The 23,878-nt window shown below is 40.3% G+C and overlaps 1 protein-coding gene and 1 long non-coding RNA gene across 3 annotated transcripts in view; one reads left to right on the top strand and one right to left on the bottom strand.

Annotated features, from left to right (window-relative positions):
* Window positions 1–16,439, bottom strand: LOC140513580 (uncharacterized). The gene is made up of 4 exons (XR_011970239.1): window positions 16,266–16,439; window positions 11,339–11,502; window positions 5,559–5,708; window positions 1–761 (listed from the first exon to the last, which is right to left on the bottom strand). It is a non-coding gene; the product is annotated as an uncharacterized lncRNA (long non-coding RNA).
* The window catches only part of HPF1 (histone PARylation factor 1), a 27,702-nt gene continuing 20,255 nt past the window's right edge, over window positions 16,432–23,878 (top strand). The window contains exons 1-2 of one of the 2 annotated variants that reach the window (XM_072623368.1): window positions 16,779–17,056; window positions 19,521–19,597. Coding sequence is in view for 1 of the 2 variants with exons in the window: in XM_072623367.1 (XP_072479468.1) it covers window positions 17,009–17,056 (48 nt within the window). In the remaining variant the exon portion in view is untranslated. Of the gene's footprint in view, window positions 17,057–19,520; window positions 19,598–23,878 lie in introns of both variants that reach the window. The other variant, XM_072623367.1, reaches the window with a different exon arrangement.

Below are 23,878 nucleotides of genomic sequence, written 5' to 3'. Positions count from 1 at the left end.
TTCATAGCAGTACTCTTTTATGTCTTATGATAGTAAAGAACTGGGAACAAAGTAGGTGTTCATCGATCAGGGAATGATTTAAAAAAGGTCTAGGAATGTAGTGGAACTTCATCATGCAACAAAAAAATTATGAATAACGAAAATTCCGGGAAACCTGCAAAGATTTGGCTTTCCTGGCTCAACCTAGCTGCCTTTAATAAGAGAATGTGGGACAAGATCAGGGAGGAGCTAGTAGTTCAGTTTAGCCAAAAGAGAGGACAAAGGGAAGTAATGTGAAATAATTTTGGGGTGGAAAAAACTAAAGGGCTTAAAATGCCAGGTGAAAGAGTAAAGGGGGATGTCACGGGCCGGGCGACGACCACCGACCACCTTCGCGATCCCTGAGAGCGAGGTCTTTTCTCCACTCCGCACACCGCAGCTTCGGACCCGGACTCCGGGCTCCCTCCCGGGGAACAAGGGAAGGGAGCAGTAATCGAGCAGAGACCAGAGTAGGGTAGAGCAAGCGTTTATTTGGCGTGTCTCAGTCCAGTCCCCCCGAGTTCCCTAGGGCGTTGTCTTATATACCTTCCTCTTTCCAGGGTCCGTCCCGGATCCTCCCCAAGGGTGAAGTCATCTCCTTTTATGGTGCCTCCCCAGCACCCGTTCTCGGCGGCCGCGTAGCCTTCGCAACGTGGCAGTCCAGGGTTCGGGCGGGTCCCAACACCAGGGTGTCTCCTTCCCACTTAGGGGGTCCATTCTTGGCCCCTCACAGGGGGAGAATTCTGGAAAGATGACAGAGTAGGTCAGAAACCGAGCTCTCAAGATTTTCCCCCACAAAAGAGAGAAAATAGGGCAGACAAAATGAGGGTTAAAATAAATAAGAATTGGGGCACAGTAGGGGTCTTCCTGGGACAATTTGAGAACATCAGAAGAAAAATTGCAGGAATAGGTTTGGTCCCCAAGAAGAATAAACACCCCCAGGCTAGGCTCCACTTTAACAACAAGCAGCAAAACCTGGGGTTAGTTGGTTTGGGAGGCTGCCTCTGCCCCAAGTACAGGAACTTTTTTACCCATGATTTTGAGAGGAGTTGGGTGGCTGAGTTCAGAAAGATCGAGGCAACCTGTGCTAACAAGGAACGCCAGACCCAACTGCACTGTGAAGAGAGGGCTGGAGCAAGAAGGGAGCGAGCAAGCAACGACCATAGTGTACGAGAGTTTTTCTGATAGACTTGGAACTTCATTGCAAGGCAAGGACTTAAAAAATTCCCAATGGTCTTTTAAGGCAAAATGCCCTCCACATCCAGAGAGAGAGCTGTGAAATTCAATTGCAGAATGGAGCAGATCATTCTCTTTTGTGTTACATTTTGGTTTGCTATATGATTTCTCCTATTCATTTTAATTCTTATACACAACATGACTGTGGTGACAATGTATTTAATAGAAATGTCTGTGTAGAACCTATATAAAATTGTATGCCATCTCGGGGAGGGATAGAGGAGGGAGGAGGAAAAAAATCTAAGTTATATGGTAGTGATTGCAGAACACTGCAAATAAATTTAAAAAATGAAATAAAAAAAAAAAAGGAAGAGAGCACACACCTGCTGAGTGCAAAAGTAGTGGGGTAGAAAGCCCCAGCTGTGGACACTTACCAGAGGTTTGGCTTTGGTTGCAGGCTAGGGGGAAGAAGTGAAGATGGGACAAGAGGCACCATCCTTCATATGCCAGGGCTAGAGGTGATTACAAAAATTAAGCTATTTCCACCAAAAATGCACAGGCCAAGGAGAAACAATCCAACCTTAGAAAGCTACTATGGGAATAGAGAAGACAAGGGTTCATTTTCAGAGGAGGATCCTGAAACAAGGAAATCCTCTTCTACTCCAAAGAGTAATGTCAAATGGTCTCCTGCCCAAAAAGAATTCATAAAAGTTCTTTAAAAAGACTTTCAAAATCAAATGACACAGATGGAAGAAAAGCTAAAAAAAGAAATAAGAATAATCCAAAAACCAACAAGAGAATTATGAAAATAAAGTGAAGGAAATAGAAAAGGAGATCTAGCATCTTAAGGAAGATTGAAAACTGGAATTGGGCAAAGTGAAGTCAGTAAAATTATAAGAGATCAAGAAATAAGTAAATAAAATATGAATAATGGAAAAACAGAAGAGAACATGAAACAGCTTATGAAAAACAACAGATCTGGAGAATAGATCAAGAAGAGAAAAACATAAAAATAATCAAAATTTTGAGGTCAGATTTGGGAAAACAGGTTCAGGTGTGAAAGAATTCACTTAGACCTTCTCTTTTAGCCAATGGGAGCTTTTTATTTTACATGAAAAATATCACCGGGGGTGGGGGAAGGGGGGAGGAGCCAAGATGGCGGAGTAGAAAGACACACATATGCTAGCTCTGAAACCCACAGCCCATAAAATACCTGTAAAGAAGAACTCCCAAGGCATCCAGGAGCAATGGAGGCCACAGAACAACAGAGTGGAGGAGATTTCTGTTCCAGAGAGCCCTGAAGGACCAATGGGAACGGTCCGCTGTGCCCCGGACCCGGAGCGGAGCCCAGCCATGCCTTGGCCATGCTGCACTGAGAGGAGCGGATCTGAGAAGGCTTCAGGGATGGAGTCTCCAGCAGCCACGCAGGTCCCTCTACCCACAGGTGCCAAAGGTTGGTGAGGGGGTCTCTTTGGCTGGTCGAGAGGGGAGTAGGGTGTCCCCATGACTCGGGCCCCCTCGGGAGCCAGCAGCAGAGGCAGCAGGGGACAAGGGCTCCCCAAGCAGGCTGGAGCCTGGATCCATTGTTGAAGGTCTCTGCATAAACCCCCTGAGGGAACTGAGCCCCATGTGGGGGCCCTGCCCCCACCTGAGCACCTGAACTTAATCTCACACTGAATAGCAGCCCCACCCCCGCCCAAAGCCCTGAGGCTGGGAAGCAGCATTTGAATTTCAGACTCCAAACACTGGCTGGGCAGATCTGGAGTCGAGGTAGGGGTGGAGAGAACACTCAGAAGTCAAGTCACTGGCTGGGAAAATGCCCAGAAAAGGGAAAAAAAAACAAGACTATAGAAGGCTACTTTCTTGGTGAACAGACATCTCCTCCCTTCCTTTCTGATGAAGAAGAACAATGCTTACCATCAGGGAAAGACACAGAAGTCAAGACTTCTGTATCCCACACATCCAAAATAAATATACAATGGGCTCAGGCCATGGAAGAGCTCAAAAAGGATTTTGAAAATGAAGTTAGAGAGGTGGAGGAAAAACTGGGAAGAGAAATGAGAGAGACATAAGAAAAGCATGAAAAGCAAGTCAACACCTTGCTAAAGGATACCCAAAAAAAGCTGAAGAAAATAACACCTTGAAAAATAGGCTAACTCAATTGGCAAAAGAGGTTCAAAAAGCCAATGAGGAGAAGAATGTTTTCAAAAGCAGAATTAGCCAAATGGAAAAGGAGGTCCAAAAGCTCACTGAAGAAAATAGTTCTTTCAAAATTAGATGGAACAGATGGAGGCTAATGACTTTATGAGAAACCAAGAAATCACAAAACAAAACCAAAAGAATGAAAAAATGGAAGATCATGTGAACTATCTCATGGGAAAAACAACTGACCTGGAAAATAGATCCAGGAGAGACAATTTAAAAATTATGGGACTACCTGAAATCCATGATCAAAAAAAGAGCCTAGACATCATCTTTCATGAAATTATCAGGGAAAACTGCCCTGAGATTCTAGAACCAGAGGGCAAAATAAGTATTCAAGGAATCCACAGATCACCTCCTGAAAGAGATCCAAAAAGAGAAACTCCTAGGAACATTGTGGCCAAATTCCAGAGTTCCCTGGTCAAGGAGAAAATATTTCAAGCAGCTAGAAAGAAACAATTCAAGTATGGTGGAAATACAATCAGGATAACACAAGATCTAGCAGCTTCTTCATTAAGGGATCAAAGGGCGTGGAATATCATATTCCAGAAGTCAAAGGAACTAGGACTAAAACCAAGAATCACCTACCCAGCAAAATGGAGTATAATACTTCAGGGGAAAAAATGGTCTTTCAATGAAATAGAGGACTTTCAAGCATTCTTGATGAAAAGACCAGAGCTGAAAAGAAAATTTGACTTTCAAACACAAGAATGAAAAGAAGCATGAAAAGGTAAACAGCAAAGAGAAATCATAAGGGACTTTACTAAAGTTGAACTGTTTACATTCCTACATGGAAAGATAATATTTGTAACTCTCGAAACTTTTCAGTATCTGGGTAGTTGGTGGGATTACATGCATACACACACACGAGCGCACGCACACGCACACAGAGACAGAGAGCACAGAGTGAATGGAATAGGATGGGATCATATCTTTAAAAAATGAAATTAAGCAGTAAGAAAGAAATATATTGGGAGGAGAAAGGGAGAAATGGAATGGGGCAAATTATCTCTCATAAAAGAGGTAGGCAAAAGACTTTTTAGTGGAGGGAAAAAGAGGGGAGGTGAGAGAAAAACATGAAGTTTACTCTCATCACATTCCACTAAAGGAAGGAATAAAATGCACACTCATTTTCCTATGAAAACCTATCTTACAATACAGGAAAGTGGGGGAGAAAGGGATAAGCAGGGTGGGGAGGATGATGGAAGGGAGGGCAATGGGAGGAGGGAGCAATCTGGTCAACACTCTTGGGGAGGGACAGGATCAAAAGAGAGAATAGAAGCAATGGGGAGCAGGATAGGATGGAGGGAAATATAGTTAGTCTTACACAACACAACTATTATGGAAATCATTTGCAAAACTACACAGATATGGCCTATATTGAATTGCTTGCCTTCCCAAAGGGAATGGGTGGGGAGGGAGGGATGAAGAGAAGTTGGAACTCAAAGTTATAGGAACAACTGTCAAGTACTGTTCTTGCTACTAGGAAATAAGAAATACAGGTAACAGGATAAAGAAAGTTATCTGGCCCTACAGGACAAAAGAGAAGATGGGGACAAGGGAAGGGAGGTGTTTTGGGGTGGGGGTAGGGGAGAAATGGGGAGAAAATCTGGAACCCAAAATTTTGTGGAAATGAATGTTAAAAGTTAAATAAATAAATTTTTTAAAAAATTTAAAAATAAAAAATAAAAAAAAATCACGGGCCTCCTTTGCAAGAGAGCTAAATGAGACCTGATGCTGAGTGAAGTAAGCAGAACCAGGAAAACACTGAACAGTCCATGATGACTGATTTTGATAGATTTAGCCGTTCTCAGCAACGCAAGGACCTAAAACATGAGTCAAAGGACTCATGATGGAAAATATCATCCACATCCAGAGGAAGAACTATGGAGTCTGAATGCAGAACGAAGCAGACTATTTTTCTTTTTTGTTTTGTTTTTTTTATCATGGTTTCTCCCATTCATTATAATTCTTCTATACAACATGACTAATGTAAAAATATGTTTAATAGGAATGTATATGTAAAGCCTATGTCAGATTGCAGGCTATCTTGGGAAGGGAAGGGAAAAAATTCAAAGCTTATGGAAGTAAATGTTGAAAAATAAAAATAAATAAATTAGCTTAATAAAAATACATTTGAGCATTATTATTATTATCTTTACCTGAAGAAGGAATCAAATATCACAAATCAAAATAATTTCTTTATCACATAATAAATTGCTGCTTGTAGGAGATGAGAAGTTGTTTTGTCTGATAGGTCTTCATCCTCTTTTCTTCTGACCACTTATGTCCTTCTAGTCACATTTGGCTTCCTGAAATAAATGAATGAATGGATAAATAAATAATTTTCAATCAATTTAATAAACATTTATTAAGAGCATACTATGTACCAGACATTATGCCAAGCACTGGACAAACAAATAAACAAATGAATGAATGAATAATGAACAAACAAATGAATATATTTTCAGAATTAACACATGAGGTATGCTTCATTAGTATCTTCTAATGTTCTGCTCTTTTCCATATATGGTTATATTTGTAATGGAGTTCTGGTGCATGCCTAGGCCACCATGATTCATGTGGAAGAAGGTAGGGACCTTTCTGGGAGGTGAGAGCAAATATGAATGTTCTACATTGGCCTATCACATGATTAAGAACAGTATTTTTACCCCCACCAGCTTCATGGCCTGAATGGTGACATCTTTAAAATGGCCTGACTCAGAAACTGGGTGATTTTTGCTGCACTCCCTTCTGAGAGTGAAGTAATCTTTCAATCACATGGTGTAATCTCTCTCCTCCATTAGGCCATGTGGAACCAAGAAAAAGGCCTGGGTATTTGACCTCTTTGTTCATTCTCTTTTATTCTGGTTTCAGGGAGTGCAGGCTCCAATTTGACCTTAGAAATACAAATTGAGGCAGAACCAAGATGGTGGAGTAAAAGCAGAGAATTCCCTAAACTCTCCTCCAAAATCCTCCAAGAATCTGTAAAAATTACTCTAAACAAATTCTAGCACTAGAGAACCCACAAAATGACAGAGTGAAACAAATCCCCAACCCAAGACAATCTGAAAAGTCAACAAGAAGACTCTATCATACCAGGAAGGAAGTCTGGTATGGGCCACACCAGCACAGACCAGCCATAGCAGGTCTCAGGGGACTGAATATTGGCAGCTGTGGCAGTTTCCATACTTCTCAACCCAAAAATGCCAAAAAGGTCAGTGGAAAAACTCTGTGGGACCTGGGTGAAAGAGAAGCTCAATCTGGCCAGGTCTTGCCCCAGGCTCAGTGGGGTTGGTGGTGGCAGCAGCCACGGTAGCAACAACAGCAGCAGTAGTGGTGGCAGTAGAGGCTGCTTCCAGAGCTCTGGGACCACAGATAGTGGGGGCTGATACAAAATATTTGAAGGCTGGGACAGTACACCCACCCCTATAAGGTAGTCCTACCTTGACAAAGAATTAGAAAGTCAAGTATTTGGTTGAGAAGATGAGTAAACATCGTAACAAGACCTCAGACTATAGAATGTTACTTTGGTGACAAAGAAAATCAAAGCATACAACTAGAAGAAGACAACAAAGTCAAAGCTGCTACAACAAAAGCCTCCAAGAAAAATATGAATTGGTCACAGGCCATGGAAGAGCTCAAAAAGGATTTTGAAAATCAAGTAAGAGAGGTAGAGGAAAAAGGGGAAGAGAAAGGAGAGTGATGCAAGAAAATCATGAAAAATGAGTCAACAGCTTGCTAAAGGAAACCCAAAAAATGCTGAAGAAAATAACACCTTTAAAATTAAACTAACCCAAATGGAAAAAGAAGTCCAAAAAGCCAAAGAGGAGAATGCCTTAAAAAGCAAAATTGGCCAAATGGAAAAGAAGGTCCAAAAGCTCACTGAAGAAAATAATTCCTTAAAAATTAGAATGGAGCAAATGGGAGCTAATGACTTTATGAGAAATCAAGAAATTATAAAACAGAACCAAAAGAATGGAAAAATAAAATACAAAGTGAAATATCTCATTGGAAAAATCACTGACTTGGAAAATAGATCCAGGAAAAATAATTTTAAAATTATTGAACCACCTGAAAGCCATGATCAAAAGAAGATCCTAGACATCATCTTTCAAGAAATTATCAAGGAAAACTGCCCTGATATTCTAGAACCAAAGGGTAAAATAGAAATTGAAATAATCCACCAATTGCCTCTGGAAAGAGATCCACAAACTAGGAATATTGTAGCCAATTCCAGAGTTCCCAGGTTGAGAAAATATTGCAAGCAACCAGAAAGAAACAATTCAAGTATTGTGGGAAAACAATCAGGATAACACAAGATCTAGTACCTTCTACATTAAGGGATCAGAGGGCTTGAAATATGATATTCTAGAGGAGAGAGGAGCTAGGATTAAAACCAAGAATCATCTACCCAGCAAAACTGAGTAAAATCCTTCAAGGGAAAAAAATGGATATTCAATTAAATAGAAGACCTTCAAGCATTCTTGATGAAAAGACCAGAGCTAAACAGAAAATTTGACTTTCAAATACAAGAATCAAGAGAAGAATGAAAAGGTAAACAGGAAAGAGAAATCATAAGAGAGTTATTAAAGTTGTAGTGTGCCAGGCCTAGAGGCCTGTGTGGGCTACCCGAGTCTTTCTTACCTCACCTCCGAGGTCTTCGGCTGGCCACGCCGGATGCACATATGAGAGAAAGGACGTTCCAGAGTCGAACAAGGGTTGAGCTTTATTTCAGGGTCTAGTTACAAGTGCAGGGCGGTCTTCCTTAGGAGGAAGAGGGGGAGATTTCCTAAGGAGGCTAAGATCTTAAGGGATTGGAAGTAGAGGTACAAGCGGGGAGAGAGGGGGAGGGGAGAGAGGAAAGAAGAAAACGGAGCCTACTGTCCTCTTGGCTCCTCACGTGCTAAGAGAGCTTTCAGGCTTCCTCAATCCTACTTAACCTTCAGTCACACAGTTTGCATCTCAATACCGTGCTGTTAGATAACAATAGTGTTCCCAGATCCGGGACCATCTCGAGGGCGGGGAGATCTCTCTCCCATCACGTTTCTCACGGGAAGAGGCGGAATTACTCGAGATAGCTCGGTTCACCTCGATTCCCTGCCGTTTCCTGGGAGGGTCTCGTGAGAGCTCTAAGATTTAGAAGCTCCCACCTTTACCCGCCCGAGACTGTCCACACGGAATTGAGCTTCCAATCCCAACAGTAGTGTTTACATTCCTACATGGAAAGATGATATATGTAAGTCCTAAGACCCTTTCAGTATTAGGGTAATTGAAGGAGAGAGAGAGAGAGAGAGAGAGAGAGAGAGAGAGAGAGAGAGAGAGAGAGAGAGAGAGAGAGAGAGAGAAGCATAGGATGAGTTGAATATGAAGGGATGATATCTAAAAAAACTTAAGGAGTGAGAGAGGAATATATTGGGAGGAGAAAGGAATAGATAGAATAGGGTAAATTATCTCACATAAAAGCGGTTAAGTAAAAGATTTCACAATGGAGGGGAAGAGGGAGGAGGTAAGAAGGAATGAGTGAACCTTATTCTCATCAGATTTAGCTTAAGGAGGAAATAGCATACACACTCAGTCTTATCCTACAGGAAAGTAGGGAATAAGGGGAGGGAATGATAGAAGGGAGTGCAGTTTCAGGGAGGAGGTAGTCAGAAGCAAACACTTTTGAAAAGGGACAGGGTCAAAGGAGAAAATAGAATAATTGGGGGGACAGGATAGCATGGAGGGAAATATAGTTAATCTTTCACAACATGACTATTATAGAGTTGTTTTGTACAACTACACATGTATAACCCGTATTGAATTACTTGCCTTCTCAATAGGGTGGGTAGGGAGGGAAGAAGGGAGAGAATTTGAAACTCAAAGTTTAAAACAAAAGTTAAAAATAGTTTTTACATGCAACTGGGAAATAAAATATATAGGCAATGGGGTATAGAAATATATTTTGCCCTTCAAGAAAGTAAAGAGGAAGGGAACAGGAGGGGGTGATGATAAAAGGAAGGGCAGACTGGGGAAAGGGGCAATCAGAATGTATGCCATCTCAGGGTCAGGAGGAAGGGACAGATAGGGAGAAAATTTGGAACTCAAAATCTTGTGGAAATGAATGTTAAAAACTAAAAATAAATAATTTTTTTAAAAAAAGAAATGCAAATTTTATGAATCCTGGAGTCTAGGAATCCAAGCCAAATGTTGCAGCCAGCCCAGCAGTAACACCTTGAGAACTTAGGTCCAGGGATGCTCCTCCAATATAAGTCAGAACTGCAAACTTTGAACTTTAACTTGATGAGACTAATGGTATAAGACATAGCTAGGTGTTACAGTAGAGTATTGGGTCTGAAGTCAGCAAGACTCATCTTCCTGAGTTCAAATCTGGCCTCAGATGCTTACTAGCTGTGTAACTCTGGGGAAGTCACTTCACCCTCTTTACCTCAGTTTCCTCATCTGTAAAATGAGCTAGAGAAGGAAATGCCACTCTAGTATCTTTGCCAAGAAAACCCCAAATGGAGTCAAGAAGAATTGGACAGGATTGAAACAACAACAATGTACTAACAATAGTAGGAGTCTTGGATTTGGAATCTGAGCAATGGAATCCTGGTTGTGTCACTTACTAATTGTGTTAGTTTGGAAAAGTTATTTATCATCTCTAGAATTCAGTGGCACACAGCCTATTAGTGTCCGAGGCTAGATTTGAACTCAGGACAATGAATTTTCCTGATTTCAGGACTCATGGTCTATCCATCATACTACCTAGCTCCCCATTGTTAGTATAGCTTAGTATTACTATTCTTAGTATAAATTAGTTATTAAATAAGACTGCTGGATTTGGAATCAGAAAACCCGGGTTCCCCTTTCAGTTTTAGCCTCACAACATATTTGTGATCTTAGGGAAGTCATTACTTCTCTGGGACTCAATTTCCTCATCTGTTCAATGAGGGAGTTGTTCTAGATGACCTCTGATGTCCCTTGGAGTTCTGAATTCCATGATGTTAAGGAAGTTTTCACCTGACTTAGAAAAGGTCCTTAGAGAAAAAATGGGGCAGAGGACACTTAAGTTTTCGTGAAAGGGCTGGAGGTAGGACCATTGCAAAGAAATAGCAAGCCTAGATCAACTGCTGCAGTGTGATGGGGAGAACATCCTGGGAGAGAATCAGGATTTTAAATTGAGAGAATGACTGGAGGAGTTGCAAAACAAAACAAGGAGATACCAAAAACAAGCTTCACCAGCTTCAAAATTCCTCACTCGGCTATAAGACCAGGTATTTTATAAATAGGTTTCATATACATAGAGATTTTTTTTTTAAGTATGACAGCCTTCTCTGGATAGTTCCACCTCACCTAACTCCCTCCCCATAATCCCCCCCTTGTAACAAAGAAAGCATTATGAAACAAAACCAACCTATCAAGTGATCTTATCTACCAGTGTAAGCAACGGTAACACCTGTAGTCCCCCACCTCTAAACCAAGACAAGGATGATGCTTTTCCATCATCTGTTCTCCTGGGACTAGATTGAAGACTAGTTGCTTTTCTAATGTTACACACCAAATCAAGTTTTTATTTACTCTAGTTATTATGCAAAAGTAGGCATTCCACTAAAGCAGGTATGACTAGTCCCTGCTCCTCACTAAGCTTTAACTGACATCCTTCCTTTCAAACACCCACCACTATTTGTGCTTAAGTGGGAGTCAGGCAATTCATTTGTCATAATCAAGAGTGTTTCCCCGCTGTGATTCTTAGTCACCCTAATAGCTCGGGGGCCTGCCAGGTGGAGGGAGGGATTCAGTAAACCAACCATTAGCACACTGCTGTAGTAATGATTCTATGGCAGACCATGGTTTTACTGACAGAATCACAGCAGAATAAGAGAGCCTCTTGCACAGAATACCATGGCAACTGGCAATTATGTAAGGATGGATACATAAAAGAACACGACAATCTCACCGAGATTTTGTAGAATCAGATCTTCCTCTAGAATATGGAAAATCAGGACCCAGGCCTCAGAGGCAGAGAAGGCCCTTTTGCCACAGTAAGGACCAGGTGGTTCATGTTGCACTATGACTCAGGTGGTAGTCGTTTGGAGAAGGAGGAGGTACTAATCACTGGTGCTAACAGACATCAGAAATAAATAATTATTACAATAATATAAACAGCGCAATACAATAAAACTGAGAAACCTGTGTAATTAAAATGACCAAGACTGGTTCCCCTAGAGACATGGTAAGAAAAGATACCTCTTTCTTTTTGTTGAATTGGACGACAGGTATGGAATACTGCTTGTGATGTCAAATAGAGCCAGTGTATTAGTTTTGCTGAACTTTTTTGTGTTTATTATTCTAAGCTTTGTTGTAAGGGAAAGCTCACTAGTGGGGGAGAAATGAATTTTGTATTCAGAAATGAATATGTATCAAAGCAAATTTAATTTTTAAAAAGACCTTAGGAGTTCATCTATAATCAGTTGAGCAAGGTCACACAGATAGGAAATTGGTAGAACTGAGATCTAAACCTTAGGTGCTCTGATGACAAATCCAGCATCTTTTCCACTGCATAGTCCTAAATCCTGGCTCTGCCACTAATACCTTGGGCAAGATACTTAATTTCCTTGAACCTCATCACCTGTGAAGTGAAGTGGTGGGACCCAGTGACCTTCAACTCTAAATTTATGAACCTATGTTAGTTGCCTGATAAATATATAATAGTGCAGAGGACCTAACTTGAACCACCTTCAGAAACATCTCTATGGAACCGGTTTTGGACACCCTCTATTTTGTGATTCAGAATTTTTCTTATGTCTTAATCTTTCCTCTTGTGCTTTATATCCCTAAAATTATTTCTTTCTGTTCTAAAATTTAAATATCTATTCCTGGACTGGTGCACTATACCCATTCTTTCCTAATGGGTCCCTCAGCGGTGCACCCATACACTCTATGGGATCAAGTTTGGTCTTGGAGAAGGCAATTATCCTTGAACAGGAGGAGTTAGTCTCTTTTCCCATGCTCTTTGAATCTTTATGTTCCTCACTCCAGCTCTCTGGAGGGAAATTCTTTAAGGCTTATATCTAGGATCTCCCCAAAAGTGGGGAGTAGAAAGGTACTTAATTTATTAATTTATAATATGAATCAGATATGGGTCAGTTATTTATTTCCTTCATGCAAAAAAAAATGCTTGAAAAAACAATCGCATACAATGACAAGATTAAAGCACTGCCTGTGCTTGGCCACTTAATTAAGAAAGGAAAATCTAAATGGCAAAGGCAACCAGGGATTCCTAACACAAGCTCACCTAGTTGTGGACATGTTTCGTGGGGAAGCAGTCTCAGTATAGGGAGGAAAGAGTGATGTCTGTCCCTCCATCAAATCACAAGAAGTCGAGTAACATAGAGCACCAACTTGCCCTCAGGAAAGTCAGTGGAATAGAGTGGGCAGCATAGTTCACATTCAGAGAAGGAACTGATGGAGTCTGAGTGCAGATTGAGACAAACTATTTTCACTTTATTTTTTTTATAGTTTTTTTTTCTTTTGGTCTGTTTCTTCTTTCACAGTATGACATGGAAATATGTTTTACATGATTGCACAAATATAACCTATATCAGATGCTTGTCATATGAAGAGCAGGGAGGTAAAGGGGGAAGTTAGGGAGAAAATTTGGAACTCAAAATTTTTAAAAATGTTTACAATTGTCTTTGTATATAATAGGAAAAAGTAAAAGGCTATTTTTAAAAAAGGAATACAGTGAGTAGTAAGCTGGGTTGTTGCGGGGTTGTTGTTGTTGTTGTTGTTGTTTTCATTTTAACTGATGTAACTTCCCACCCTGGGGGAGGATATGTCAAAGGACCACCAAGGAATTTACCAGGTATATCAAAGTGCCAAGTCCTTTTAGTGATGAGTCATGTACATGTGGTTGCCACAAGTAAAACCGTAATTTTCCCTAAACTTTCCTTACTTTTCCACCTTCTTATACTGTACTTATATTCCTTTGTAGTCCTCATACTTGTTGGTCTTAATTATGCATTCCATTACATTAAGATTCCAAAATTTATTTAATCATTCCCTTATTCCTGGACACTTAGACTGTTTCCTGTGTGATATTTCTTTACTTCTGGGAATTATGGTATGATATTACCTGTGACTGAGTAGCTAGGTGGTATAGTGGATAGAGTTCTGGGCCTGGAGTCAGCAAGATTCATCTTCCTGAGTTCAAATCTAGCCTTGGATACTTATTAGCTGTGTGACTCTGGGCAAGTCACTTCACCCTGTTTGCCTCAGTTTCCACATCTTTAAAATGAGCTAGAAAAGGAAATGGCAAACCACTCCAGAGTATCCTTGCCAAGAAAACCCCAAATAGGTTCACAAATAATCAAACCTGACCAAAAATACAGAAGAATAATAACTATTTGTGATTGCAATTGATTCTGGGGGAGGAAGGGAGGAGGCAACAGTGACCATGTTTAGCAATCCCTCTGAAGCTATGTCCACTGGGGTGGACAGCTGAGTCTCTGCAGTTGCCTCTTGTTCGATTGAAGGGGTCCTCTCTGGTTCCTGACTAGGGTGCCTCATTACCTTTATTCTGAAGCAGGTGGTGCATCTTGTCCAACTGAATGAGGGAGGCCAAGGGAACAACCAGGGAGTTAAGACAGTCTCCTCCTCATCTCTGCTACCATCCTCAAAGGACTGGGCATGGAGGGACCCTGGTTTCAAGGGACCCTGACACTTGGTTCCAATTCCTGACTGCTGCTTGTCAGACTAGTAGGCTGCTATGATTCAACAGAAGTCTGGAGCTGGACGCATGAAGTCCTGGGATTTTTCTGGTTCATGTTTTACTATCCAACAGGACTCATGGATGATGCTGATATAATGGTTTAAGAAGCCAGTTGTGATATCTATGGTCAGTCACAGCCTCCCAGAAGGTTGGAAATAATTATTAACCTAATTAGTTTTCAATTTCAATTCAATTTCAAAACTGGTCCTTAATATCATACAGATAATATGTTCTATTGATCTCTTACACAATTTTCCAACTCTCTCAAGTCTGTTTCCTAATTTTTTGAGTTATAGTACAGTCCAGGGGTGAGAAACCTGTGGCCTCAAGGTCTGGCATCACCTTGCATCGGGAAACATTGGGTTTTAATGTTAAATTTAATTTAATTTAAATTTCCAACATCCATAAACAATGTGACTGTGCCATTTAGTGTCTCTGAGCCTTGGTTTCATCATCAGTAAAATGGGAATAATGATGACTGGAGTGATTGTTGTGAGAACAAAATGAAATAATATCTTACATTCCTTATGGCACTCTATAAAGTTATTACTATTTGTCATTTAAAATAACATTGCATTAAAGGCAGGGTGAATAAGTGGCTAGAGTCCCAGACTTGGAGTCAGGAAGACTTGGGCTCAAATCCCCACCTCCAACATATGCTGATTGCATGACCATGGCCAAATAAGTCACTAAATTTCTCAGCAGCCCCAGAAAATCCTCTAAGACTATGAGCTGCAGGTTGGTTGCCCATGTGTTTCAGGATAGGGAATTTCCACACTGGGCATTTCTTATCTAGAATGATAATCACAATCACCACTCTGGATGATTTTGCTGTGGCAAAATTTTTAAAAAACTTTCTGGTATTTGTGTGTGTTTGTCCTTTGTTGCCAAAGAAGACCATGCCATCAGAGAAATTATGACATGACTTGTAGTTGACTTTGTTTTGAGTGAGGGAGGGCTGTGCAGGTCACCAGCCTCACTTCTCCTCCAGAGCCATCTGAATCCAGTGACCAGATATTCATCAGGATGACTGGAGATGACCCAGGATGAGGCAATTGGGGTTAAGTGACTTGCCCAAGGTCACACAGCTGGTGAAAGTCAAGTGTCTGAGGTGAGATTTGAACTCAGGTCCTCCTGACTCCTGCACTAGTGCTCTATCCACTGCACCACCTAGCTGCTTTCAGGTATTTAGAAATATTGGGGTTATTCTATTTTTATCTCATTTCCATTGCATGTTTTTGTCTACAGATTAATAATTAGACACTTCTGACTTTTTATTTAGCTTGGGTAATAAAAATGACAGGGCTTGCAGCGGATAGAGTGCTAAACCTAAATTCAGGAAGATGAGTATTCCTGAGTTCAAATCCAACCTCAGATATTTGTTAGTTGTAAGCCCATGGGCAAGTCACTTAACCCTGTTTGCTTCAGTTCCTGCTCTGTAAAATGACTGGAGGAGGAAATGGCAAACCACTCCAGTATCTTTGCCAAGCCCAAACGAAGTCACAAAGAGGTGGGCACAACTGAAAATGACTAAATAATAAAATTAATATGCGAGAAACCTAACTCTGCCTCAGATTCTGTGCATTTAAGTGTATGCCTAGATTTTCATCTATTAAAATTTTATAGAATAACCCCTTGTATATCGTGTTTTCATGTGTGCACACATCTGGTGTATTAGATAGAAAGCAGGGCTTGGAGTTAGGATGAACTGGGTGCCCTCTGTCTTTTGATACTTACTAGTGACAGCTTGGGGCACAGTGGCTAGACGTGAAGACCTGAGTTAAAACAGGCCAAACATTTACTGTGACCCTGAACAAGTCATTTAACCTCTGCTTAAATTTCGTCATGTAAAATGAGGAGACTAAAATGAGATATCTGCAAAGTCCTTTGTGCACCTTAATGTGACATATGCATACCCACTTATGCATACATGTACATCCATCTACAGTATTATTTTTAGCTGTTAATTGGGTGGTAGCTGAACAAATGAGGATGCATGAATAGAATGGAAAATTATGATTCCATAAAAATCAGGGAAGTGGTAGTTTCAGAGGAGCATAGGAAGACCTTTTAAAATTGATGTAGTCAAGCGAACAGAAAGAGAGAAACTTACACAACAATTGCTGTTTCGTCCTTCTCGAAGAGGACCATGGACAGTCCCCTAAAACCAAACAGCTTGGAAAACTACGCGAACTGATTTCCGCAGTCAGGGATGCCGAATGAGGCGTTCTTGCGAGTCTGTTTGGTCCAAAGCACGTGGGTCACGCGCATTAGCTGTTTGTTTGGGAAGCCTGTTTCGGGTTTGGTTTGGGTTTTCACTGACGGACGGTGCGGGTGGTTGTTCGGCCATCTCAGCTGCGTCCAAGTCTTCTTGACCCCACTTGGCGTCTGCCGTTTTCTTCTCCAGCTCATTTTACTAAGGAGGAAACTGAAGCAAACGGGGTTTAAGCCACGTGCCCAGGGACCCGCAGCTAGTGAGGGTCAGCGCGGAGCCCAGTCCAGGTCCTTTCACGTTCCAGGGAACTCTGGAGTGGGCGGGGCCTTTCTTCCTGGGCTCAAAACAAACGCTAGTGGGTGGGGCCACAGCCCCTTCAGGGGCGGGGCTTATGCTGCCCTGTGGCCACCTGATCGGTGCTGGGGGCTTCCGCTAACACCATGGAAACCGTTGAGTGGGCGGTGCCTTTTCCTTATATTGACAAGTGGAAGGGAGTTTGTGGGAAAAGAAGCCCTTAAGGCCGGGTTCCGATTGGTTGGATGGCTCGGCTCTTGACCTCGGAAGCCGTTGGCTTTGGCGCTCAGAGTAGGAGGCGGTTGTGAGCTGTTGGAAGGCCGCTGCTTTTCCAGGCTGGTGACCAGATGAGAGGCCGCAGGAAGCGCAAGTCCGGAGATGGGGCCAGCTCTCAGGTAGGCGCTAGGAAGAGTGGAACCTCGGGGGAGCTTGGCCGCCGCCAGCACCACCGAGCCTGCCTCACCACCCGCATGTGTCCGCCCCGGACTAGGCCCGCGGAGCCGCCGGATCCTGGCCAGGGCGTCCCCTTCCTTGGCCTCCGTTTCCTCACCAGGAGGATCCCGTGCGTTAGGGATCTCAGCCCCCTTCAGCTCTGGAATACTAGCGTCAGTTATCCCCATTAAGGGCCGCCGGTATTGTGCAGAGCGCTGGCCCAGAAGTCCTGAGTTCAAATCCACCCTCACTTAGTAGATGGGTGACCCCGGGCAAGTCATTTCACCACTGTTTGCCCCAGTTTCCTCAACCGTAAAATGGGGACCAATAATAGCCCCTAACTCTCAGGATTGTTGTGAAAATCAAAGGAGATAAAAATTATAAAGCGCTTATATAAGCTTAGTAAATCCCTGGAAAATTTTTGGTGCTCAAGTCCTTCCACTCTGGGCAAGTCACTTAACCTCTGTATGCCTCAATTTCCCCAACTTTAAAATGGGAACCGTAATAGCCCCCAACTCTCAGGATTGTTGTGAAAATCAAAGGAGATAAAAATCACAAAGCTGTTTAGCATATTGCCCGGAGTCAAGAAGACCTGAGTCCAAATCTGCCAGTTTTCAGAACCTGGGCAAGTCACTGAACCTCTATTGGTCTCGGTTTAATCCTCAGTAAAATGGGGATTATAATAGCGTCTCTCCCAGAATTGTAATGATCAAATGAGATAATTAAAAAGCGTTCCAGTGTTGGGAGCTTAGTTGGAGCTGTATAAATGTTATCTGTTATTATCCTTATCAGGCCTCAGATATTCTTAGCTGTGTGGCCCTTGCCATCCACTTTTTGCACTTCTATAAAATGAGGGATTTGTTTCCAGAGGCCTCCAAGGTCTTTTCTAGCCATAAATCGACCACTAGGTGGTGCAGTGAGAGAAACTTGGAGTTGGAAAGAGTTAAGACAAGTTTAACCCTGGGCAAATTACTTTTTTTTAATTGTCTTTTCCTCAGGTTTCTCATCCATGAAATAGGAATAATAACAGCATCAGTCTTTCAGAGTTGTTGTGAAGATCACATGAGATAATAATTGCAAACTGCTTAGCTCAGGGCCTGGCACACGTTTATTAAGTTATATTATCATTAAGTCACTTAACTTCTCTGAACCTTGGTTTCCTTCTCAGTAAAATGTGGAGGGCAGATTAGATGGCTTCTGAGCCCTAAATTTATGATCCTGTGATTTTTGCCTTAGTTCCCATTGAGTTTTCAAGGACAAGCAAGGGAGGGATAGAAATTCATTTATTCAATAAACAAATATTTATTAGTTTGTTTTCAGGTCTCTCCAGTCATATTTCCACATGGCTGTCAAAAGTTTTCCAAAAGCATTGAATTGACCATGTCACTGCCCTGCTCAGAAAACACCGATTACTCATTGCCTGTAGGATAAAATACAGTTTGGTATTAAAAACCCTTCATAGTCTGAGTTTACCTCATTTTCCAGGCTTTTTACATAGTAGTCCCCATTAATTATGCTATGGTATGGCAAAAACAGGTCTGCTTGCTGTGTCTTAGATACGGTATTTCATCTCCTTTCTCTGTCATTTTTGTACAAGTGAACTCTTGTGTCTGGAGTATACTCCTTCCTCACCTCCACCCTTTAGCATCCCTAGCCTCCATCAAACTCAGTTCAAGCCTCACTTCTTACATGAGGTCTTTTCCTGATTTTCCCTCAGCTACTAGTGTCTCTGTATTTACTTTATAGCTATTTTGTAGTTATTTATAAGCGCTCCTGTTGCTTTTCCTAATAGAATGTAAGTTTTTTTTGTGATAGGGCCCTTTTTTGGTCTCTGTGTCTTCAGTACTGAGCACAATGCCTGGTACATCTTTAGTGCTTCATAATTGCTTACTCTGCAAGGCATTGTGTGATAAGCTCTAGTGAAATAATGACAAAAACTATACTTTCAAGGAGCTTGAGAGCTTCTATGACATCTTAGAATTTAGACTCCCAAACTCTTGGGGTTTAGAAAGGGTCTTGATCTCTGAGGTCATTTACTTCAACTTGTACTTGACCAAGAATGATTTCTGCTTAGAACATCCTTGACAAGAGTTCATCCACCCTTGATTCAAAAGTTCCCAATTGGAAAGTCCCTGGTGAGGGGGAATCCTCTGGAGACAGCCCTTCAGACAGTTGTGGTTTTTTTTTTTTTTTTACTTTTGTTGAGTCCACATATGCTTTCTCTAACTTCTTGCCTTTGGAAGAGAGATTGGCTCCTGAAGGCAAAGCTAAGATGAGTGGATGGTAATTGTAGTGAGGTAAATTTAGATTTGATAGAAGGAAAAGCTTCCTAATGTGGGTTTTTCCTCAGTCCTCATTCTTTTCAACCTGACTGCTCAACCTTTGATGCTATAGATCATTCTTTCTCTTTAATATTTACTTCTCTAGGTTTTCGGGACACTGCTCTCTCACCTCTCTGGCCCCTCCTCCTTTGCTGAATCTTCATCCAGTCCACTCCCGTAACTGTGAGTGTTCTTAAGGTCCTCTGATTTCTAACCTCTATGTTATTTCACCTGGTGATCTCATTAGCTTCTGTTGATTCAGTTATTATCTCTAGCAAGTGATTCTCAGATCTAACACTAACCTTTCTTCTGACTTCTAATCTTACATCTCCGTCTACCTACTAAATGACTTGAGTGTTCCATCGACATCTCAAATTTACCTTGTCCAGCATTAATGTTCAGTTGTGTTGTTATTCTTTCCACTTACCTAGTTGTAATCACCATGTATGTTGTTTTCTTGTTTAGTTAACAAGCATTTATCAGGTATTTACTGTGTGTTAGGCATTAGGATTACAATGAAAGGCAAAAACAGCCCCTGCCCTTAAGGAGTTTACCTTCTAATGGGGAAGGGTTTGCTTCACTCTGCATTAATTCATATCTTTCCAATTATTTGTTGTTTAGGTTCTTGTTTTTTTAGTTAGGTTAGATAATGCATTTTTAAAGGACTTAATATGTGCTTAGCTGGGTACTAAGAAGCCCAAGGAATAAAAGTACAGTTAATTAATATCCCATTATATTTATGTGCTGCAGCCAGCTACTTTGTTTACAATTCCTTGCATAAAAAGTACTGCTGAAAATATTTACTTCTTTGGGCCGTTTACCATCAGTCGAATCTCTGGGTCATAAGGTATGGACATTTCAGTCACTGTATTCATATATTTTCAAACTGCTTTCCATAAGAAATAACTCATTCAAGCCTCAAGAGGGGTAGAGATAAAAGATTAAATTTATTGCACAGACTGCAGTGGTGGTGTCTCTTAAAATAGACACACCCTATAGAAACAAAAGCAAGCCTTAAAAACCTATGTCTGACCACAAAGTCCCTCTCCTGTCTCCTCATTGGCTGGGTCATATAGGGTGTACAACTTTTTAATCAGTAGTGATTTAGAGCATTTTTTATGTGACTCAGCTTTGATTGCTTCTTCTATAAACTGCCTGTTCATAGCCTTTGATTATTTATCAAATGGGGAATGCCTCATTTTCTTATAGATTTAATTCAGATTATATATTTGAGAAATAAGTTTTTATCAAAGAAACTGGCTGTACAAATTTTCCTTCAGTTTTCTGCTTTCCTTCTAATCTTGACTGCATTGAATTTTTTTGTGCAAAACCATTTTAGTTTAATGTAATCAAAATTATCCATTTTACTGTTTGTAATTTCCTCTATCTCTTTTTTGGACACAGACTCTTCCCTTATCAGTAGATCTGATAGGTACATTTTTCCATGTTCCCCTAATTTACTTATACCACCCTTTGTGTCTAAATCATGTGCCCCCTTTTACCTTATTTAAAACATTTCTATTTATATTGATTAGAGAAATTGGTCTATAATTTAGTTCTCTGTTTTGGCCCTTTCTGGTTGGGTATCAGCACTGTATTTCTTTCATTAAAAGAATTTGGTGGTACTCCTTTGCCTATTTTCCCAAAGAAATTAATTGTTCTTTAAATGTTTGGTATAATTCATGTGTAAATCCATCTGGCCATGGAGATTTTTTTCTTAGAGTTGTTCAGTTTCTTTTTTCTGAAATGGGGTTATTTCAGTATTTTATTTTCTCTTTTGTTGACCTGAGCAATTTGTATTTTCTGTAAATGTGTCCATTTCCCTGAGATTATCAGATTTATTGGCATTCAGTTGGGCAAAATATCTCCTAGTGATTGTTTTAATTTCCTCTTCATTGGTTTTAAATTCACCTTTTTTTTTTTTTTATTTTTGATGTGGTAATTTGGTTTACTTTTTTCTTTTTTAAAATCAGATTATATACAGAATTGTATGCAGTCGTGGGGGGGGGGAGTGGGGGGTAGGTGGGGGGGATAAAATCACAATTGTATGGCAGTGATTGTTAAACATTACAAAATAAAAAAAAAAATGTTTCATCTAACAAACTGAAATTCACCAAATACGTCAAGATACATGCCAATAAACAGCTGGACAGCATTTGTTACAACTGTTCCTTTTCTTGAACGAACAAAGGTAATTGGTTTTGCACGAGAAAGATGTATAGTTGTGAAGAAAATTTCAAGGGATTTGTCCAAAAAGAAAGAACATTCAATGGCATTATTTAGACAACTAGCTAATAAAACAGCTGGAACAATTAAAGTATGAATGTGAACCCTGTGGTAGGAAAGAAAATGAGGGGCATTTAATCATATGGACATTCTGTGTTATTGAAGAAATAAAACTTTCAATGCACTTTTTCCCAGGGAAAAAAAAAAAATCAGATTAACCAAGGATTTATGTTTTATTTTTTTCATGAAAGCAGCTTATAGTTTTATTTTCTAGTTCAATAGTTTTCTTAATTTCCATTTCATTAATCTCTCCCTTGATTTTTCAGAATTTTTAATTTGATATTTAATTGGAATTTTTAATTACTTGTTTTTTCTAGCTTTTCTTTTTTAGTTGCATACCCAATTCTTTCATCTCCTCTTTCTATATTTTATTCATGTAAGCATTTAGAGATATAAAGTTTCCCCTAAGAACTACTTTGGCTGCATCTCATAAGTTTTGGTATGTTGTCTCATTATTGTCATTCTCTTGGATGAAGTGATTGATTGTTTCTGTGATTGGTTGTTTGACCCACTCATTCTTTAGAATAGATCATTTGGTTTCCAATTAAATTTTGGTTTGTCTTTCCATGACCCGTTATCACATGTAATTTTTATTAAATCATGTTCTGAAAAGGATACATTTAACATTTCTACCTTACTGCATTGGATTCTGGGGGTTTTATACCCCAGTATATGGTCAATTTTTGCATAGTGCCATGTACCACTGCGAAAAAGGTTTATTCCTTTCTACCCTGATTCAGTTTTCTATAGAGGTCTATCATATCTAACTTTTCTAAGGTTTAATTCACCTCCATAACTTCTTGTTTATTTTGTGGCTAGATTTATCCAGTTCTGAGAGGGAGTGGTTGAGCTTTCCCACTGGTACAGTTTTGTTTTCTGTTTCTTCCAGTAACTCACCTAACTTCTTCTTCAAGAATTTGGATGCTATCCTACTTGGTCCTACCCCTCCCAGTGTGTTTTGTACATTTTTTTTCTTTTCTATTAAAGGGGCCATCCCCATCACTACTTTTAAAGAGGGCTTTTCATTGAATGGGCATTACCTCACTTTAAGAGAATATCTGAAAAGGCCTTATCCTAAAAGGCCAAGGTCTCCCATTGCATCCTGGGCTGTCTTCAGTCACCCTGATGAATATCTGGTCACTGGATCCAGATGGCTCAGGACAAGAAAGTGAAGCTGGTGACCTGCACTGCCCTCCCTCACTCAAAAAAAGTCAAGTGCAAGTCATGTCATCATTTCTCTGATGTCATGGTCCTCTTTGAAAACAAAGGATGAACACAACAACAACACCTACTACACAGTTCCCCTTCATATGTTTCCCCTCCCACTGCATCCTTTTTAGTCCTCCCAGAGGAGAAGTTAATATTCATAATCTTATTATGCATGAGCGTTCCAAGTAAGACTCAACTTTTACTCTACTTAGCTGACTTCTTACCTCAAAACAAGATAAAACTAGTTGGATCCTTGCTTTGTCAGTTATCTTCTGTGTGAGACATATTTCCTTTGTTATGTCTCCCCTTCTGCATCTTGTTATTCTGAATTTATGGAAACATTTCTCTGTTATATCTCTAAATTTCCCTCTTCTGCTAGAAGATAATCTAGTTCTAATCTCTGTTGATAATGTCCCTGTTTAACTGTCTTATCCTTAATAGCCATAGGCAGAGAAATTCTCTTAGGTATGCTTATTAGCCTGATGAGTGAAAGTGTTTAATCAACACCCTCCACTGCTTTCTTCTACAATCAATTTATTTTCTTGCATTTGCTGCAAGTCAAAAAACTTTCTGGTATGTATGGATCCCTAGATTTCAAATGTCATGTTTTATATAATTTCTTTGAAAACAAAAGTTGTAATTATTCCTCACACTTTCCAAAATGGTTAGACTAACCACAACCCCGTTAACATTTAAAATTCACATCTTTTACCTAAATCTTTGACAATTTGTTGAGAAGTGAAACTTCAGGGTTGCGTTTCTCTTATCAGTGATTTGGACATTATTTTAAATGGTAGTTAATTCTTGTAATTCTTTTGAGAATTGTTTGACCCTAATCTTTGACCCTTTATCTATTGGGGTTAAGCTCTTGGTCTTATATATTTTTAGTAGTTGTCTATATATCTTGGAAATCAGACCCTTATCTGAAAATTTTGATGCAAAATTTTTCCCCCAATTAATCACTTCCCT

The sequence above is a fragment of the Notamacropus eugenii genome, chromosome 7, assembly GCF_028372415.1.
Source record: "Notamacropus eugenii isolate mMacEug1 chromosome 7, mMacEug1.pri_v2, whole genome shotgun sequence".
Classification (NCBI taxonomy): Eukaryota; Metazoa; Chordata; class Mammalia; order Diprotodontia; family Macropodidae; genus Notamacropus; species Notamacropus eugenii.
The sequence above is the reverse complement of the archived record's forward strand: the minus strand, read 5'-3'. Positions and strand labels throughout refer to the sequence as shown.